This window comes from Alligator sinensis, unplaced genomic scaffold (assembly GCF_000455745.1).
Source record: "Alligator sinensis unplaced genomic scaffold, ASM45574v1 scaffold46_1, whole genome shotgun sequence".
Classification (NCBI taxonomy): Eukaryota; Metazoa; Chordata; order Crocodylia; family Alligatoridae; genus Alligator; species Alligator sinensis.
The window spans coordinates 1-5007 of record NW_005841907.1 but is presented as its reverse complement, the minus strand read 5'-3'; the positions used below and the strand labels follow the sequence as shown (position 1 = coordinate 5007).

General features: G+C 42.1%; 1 protein-coding gene across 1 annotated transcript in view; it reads left to right on the top strand.

Annotated features, from left to right (window-relative positions):
- KDELC1 (KDEL motif containing 1) overlaps positions 1-4239 on the top strand; it is a gene marked incomplete at its 3' end in the record, with an annotated part of 16903 nt that extends 12664 nt beyond the window's left edge. The window contains exons 5-6 of the mRNA XM_006018606.3: positions 932-1104; positions 3971-4239. Coding sequence (XP_006018668.1) covers positions 932-1104; positions 3971-4239 — 442 coding nt within the window. The remainder of the gene's footprint in view (positions 1-931; positions 1105-3970) is intronic.
- Between the last annotated feature and the right edge of the window lie 768 nt (positions 4240-5007).

The window sequence follows — 5007 nt, the reverse complement described above, 5'->3', positions numbered from 1 at the left end:
AGGGAAAGACTTAAAATTATGAACAAAGAAAGAAGTTGCTTTGTTAAATCTAAAAAAAGGATAAGTATTTTGTGATTCCTTTAAAACTTTTTTTTGTGTTGCTAGTTTATTTTCCAACATGAGGAGAACAATTCAGAGATTTAAAACACATGTTTTTATACAGTATTTCTAAACTGTAACAATCTATTGCTGTTGCTTCTGAATATACAGGCAGTCCTTGACTTACAACTTTTTGAGTTACGTTTCTTACATACAACATTTATAAATTGACACCCTGTTTTAATTTCATGATATCAGTTTCGACTTTACAATGCTTGATCTGATGTGACACCATGCCAGCGAACAAGTTCGCTGTGTCGCTCATCTCCCTGGAGAACATCTGTCCAAACTTCCTTGGACACTTTCTTTAAGAAAGCAGACAAGACTCCAGAAAAACCTGCATCTAGGACTCCTGAGAAGACTCCAGCCAAGAACCCTTCAAAAAGTCCAACCAAGAGCCTTTCAAAAAGTCCAGCAAAGTCACCTCAAAGAAGTCTTTCCAAATCAATATGATTGCTATTTACCATATAAATACATTAATGTAGCTATATTACTCAACTATAATTGATGGAGTACAAAATTCTGAGGTATTTTTGGTGAAAATAGGGTATCGGGCCTTGGTTCAGGAACCAATCCCCCATTTATAACATTGTTTCTTATGAGAAAATTGGTTCCAAGTTGCAACATTTCGACTTAAGATGCAGTTTTCAGGAACCAGTTTTGTCATAAGTCCGAGGACTGCCTGTATACCAGCCCAAAACTTAATATATTCCCTGATATCTCTTAGTGTGGCTGATTTTAAATCTCAGATGCCATATTGAGCAAGCCAAAGAATATTTCTGTATATTAACAGACAAGATATAATATTAACATTCTATTTGTCTTTGCTTAGGTGACTATGCCAGATGTAGAGTTTTTTGTCAATTTAGGGGATTGGCCTTTGGAGAAGAAAAAAACTACACAGAACCTTCATCCTATCTTCTCCTGGTGTGGATCTACTGAATCAAAAGACATTGTGATGCCAACCTATGATCTGACAGACTCCGTTTTAGAAACTATGGGCAGGTAAAAAATCTTTTGTAACTTTCACAAAATGTTAAGTGTGGGTAAATGATCTTCCAAAGTATATAGTGTCAACATTTTAATAACTGTATCTTGTGTTTATTCAGATTAATTGTTGTGATAACACTGACACACCATTTTCAGACCTGACAAAATATACATAATGTATGAGTGTATCTGTTTTATAAATATTACATAATTGTCACATTCCTTTCATTTCTCCTTCTGTTTGAGAAACCAAAAGGAAACTAAATATAGTCAAATAAATAAAACCATTACCCTTCCTACCACCCAGCTTCATAATCAGGAGGATAATTTTCAACTTCTTTTTTCCCTGTTACTTCTTGTTTCTTCACATTTTAATTTTGGCCAAGTGTTATTACTTTTTCTTCTTCTATAACTTATCTAAGATACATTCAATCCTTTTAAAATCTATATAACCAAAACTCACATAGTGGCCCTCATCAACTGCCACCTTAGTTTCTACATTCTTTCCTGGGGCCTCACTAATAGCTAGGGATGGATCCAGGGAGCTGCGGTGGTACAGTCACATCTCCCCCCCACCTTCAATTTCTGCTTCAGGGGTAGGGGAGAATGTCCAACTCTTAATGTCCAGCTCTTCATCAGGAGGGAGGGAAGAACTCTGAGCAAGTTGGAGGCTGTCTTCAACTTGGTTCTGGTCAGACCTATTAGGTAGTGGCCAGTAGAGTTGCGGGGCCAGAACACAGGCATCACACCCTGGGCAGACCAGGTGGGCGTGGGAAAAAATATTGTGTCAGCTGTCAGAGAGCAGCAGCAGCAATGGTGGCATTATCTGCCACATTTCAGCTGCTGCTGCTGCACCACAGGTGTTAGCTCCAGCTGGGGGATGAGCTTCTCCTGCCCTGGTTGTGGTAGCCACCAGGGCATGAGCTCTTCAGGAGCTGTCAGTTTCGGGACAAGGGCTCATGCCCCTATTGTGTCCACCCCAGGATTCGCTGCTGCCTATTCTCTAAACATAGCAGCCAGAGCCCACAACCATGCTGCAGCAGCAACAGCTGGAGTGGAGCACCCAAGGCATGGTCTGTAACACTGCTGCTGCTGATCTCTGGCCATCAGAATAATATTCCCCCTCGTGTCCCAAGGTATGGAAGGAAGCCTACAAGATCCAGGTGGAGAAGCAAGGTCACACAGGGCTAGGGACATGCAGGGCCTCACTAATTTCCTACTTTAGGGTAGAGAAGGGTCTGCTCCCTGCTCCCTCACCCACTGCCCCCACTCCTAGGGGGTACCCTGGAGCTGTAAGGAGCAACCCCCTCCCCCCTGCCCTTGTTGGACCTCCCCCAACTCTATCAGCAAAAAATTCTAGATCTGCCCATGCTAATAACTGTATTGCTACCTCCAACGATGCAAAAACAGATTATTGTATCATTTTCCATGTCCATCACTTTGAATCCATTTGCATCATTCACCTGCTCAGTACTTCACTGCATTCAGTTTGAGCTTCTTGCACTTACCATTAAAACTCTACACAGCACAATTTCCTTTTTATATTCTCCAATCTCTTACCATAGTGCCTCTCCCCACCCCACTGCCTTTTCACTCTTCAAGGATAACTGCTTCTCCATCATTATCCAGCTTCATCCACAACCACCTCCATGTCCTCTTCCATCCTCTCCTTGTCACCTAGGTTATCAGATCTGCGTAGTGACCTTTCCTCCTCCAAATTTTTCCTCAAGACCTGGCCCTGCCACAATGCCAGGAGCTATCAACCTATTGGCACTGGTTAGGCCTTATCTATAGTATTGTGTATAGTTTGGGGCTCCCTAGTTTAAGAAGCACATGGAGAACTTGTAGGTGGTCCAGACACAAGCAATGAAAGTGATAAAAGCACTGGAAGGCAAGACATATAAGGAAAGGTTGGGAGAACTAGGTACGTTTAGCTTAGAGAAAAGAAAATTAAGGGGAGACATTATAGTAAAGTCAAATATGTAAAAGATTGCCCTAAAGAAGAGAAAGAAGAACTGTATTCCCTCATCGTAGATGGCAGGACACAAAACACTAGCTTTGCATTGCAGCAAAGCAGATTAGGTGATATCTCAGGAAAAATTCCCTTACTGCCAGAACAGTATGCCAGGGAACAGATGGCCCTGGGAAGTTATGGTATCCCCTTCACTGGAGGTCTTCAAGAGAAGACTCATCAGAAATTATTTAGGAATAGGATTTCTATATTCTTTCAGGGGGTTGGGACCTCCAGGTTCCCTTCCAGTTCTATTCTTTCCAGTCTGTTTAAACTATTTTGAATAACTTTACTGAAACAAGTAAAAACACTGTGAGTGCATCTACAGGAGCTATTAATATGGCTCAAAAAACTTTGGTATATTTCGCACTGGAATCAAATGCTCCCGGGCACAGCATCTTCACAGGCACCCAGGACCGCAGCAGTTTGAGCCAAAGCAGTTTGAGCTGGCAGTAGGTGTGGGGGTTATCTCCAGGCTCTGGGCAGTGGTGTTGGGCAGTGGAGGGGCTGGCTGGTGCACTGCCAAAACTGTGGAGCTGTGTGGCTGCCATCTTGGGGCTGCTCTGCCCCGGCCCAAACTACTACTGTCCACACATGCGGTTCTGCACAGTAAATAACTCCACTGTAAGATAGTACTGTCCCCGACATTACTATCTTACGGCAGTTAATTAATTTACTGTGTCCTAATACCAGCACACGTGTAGACTGTGAGGTTTTACTGTGGAGCTAGTCAACTCCACAGTAAAGCACACGTGTAGATGGACACTGCATGTAGCAACTGTGAGGTAGAAGCAGCCCCAGAATTGTTTTTTAAAAACTGATGCATAAAAACTACAAAATACCTCTTTTTGAAATGTTCATCTTCTCCAGAGTTAGCTTGGATATGATGTCTGTTCAGGCCAACACTGGGCCACCTTGGGAAGAGAAGAACAGCACAGCATTTTGGAGAGGACGTGACAGTCGAAAAGAGAGGCTTGAACTTGTAAAGCTCAGTAGAAGATACCCAGATATCATAGATGCTGCTCTTACAAATTTTTTCTTTTTTAAGCATGATGAAAGTCTCTATGGTCCCATTGTGAAGCACATTTCATTTTTTGATTTTTTTAAGGTAAGACATCAACTATTATTTATACTTTTTGGTAGATTTAATGTCCCTGTTTGAAGGTTTTTTCCTCAAAATATCTCTGCATATATAACATATGCAATAAAGCATATTCATTTTCAAACACAAAACAAACTTGATGATAAAGAATTATACTTTCATTGATTCCTGTACAGTCCTTTTAGGTTTAGAATGATTACACTTTGCTTATTAGATTTGGTGATTTTTTTAGTAACATCCTGACCAATCTAATCTTCCTAAATTCCTTTTAATTATTTATCTATCTCGTCTAGTGATCATATCCCATCCCTTCATAGTATTACTTAAGTAATGTGACCAATCTGATAAAAGCAATGGTACATATTTGTTTACGCAGTTGAAGAATTGGGAGCTGATTTTAAGCAAGGGTTATATAGCATAGAGGATACGTCCATGTACTGTCTGCAACGTAATGAATTTCACACTAAATTCTAATATTATAAAAGCCTGAGCTTGTCTGTCTGTCCATAACACTTTATTCGCACTCTGATTGGTTGTCTGAAACAACCAATCAGTGCTCTAAAAGCATTCCAAATAGGAGGCGTCCCCCCATCCCTGCTCCCTGGCAGGGTACTGGCCAAGGGGGACAGAGGAGACAGCGGATCAAGCTTCCCTCCCTACCCCACTGCTCCTGGGAGGTGGCAGTGCAAGGTGCTGGCAGCACAGCACTGGCCTTGCCCCCCCACTTTGGCCTTGCTGCCGTTGCTGGGCCCTGAGAGAAGCCAGACGGGGAGGGAAGCGGGAAGGGGAGGGAGGGCACACCGGC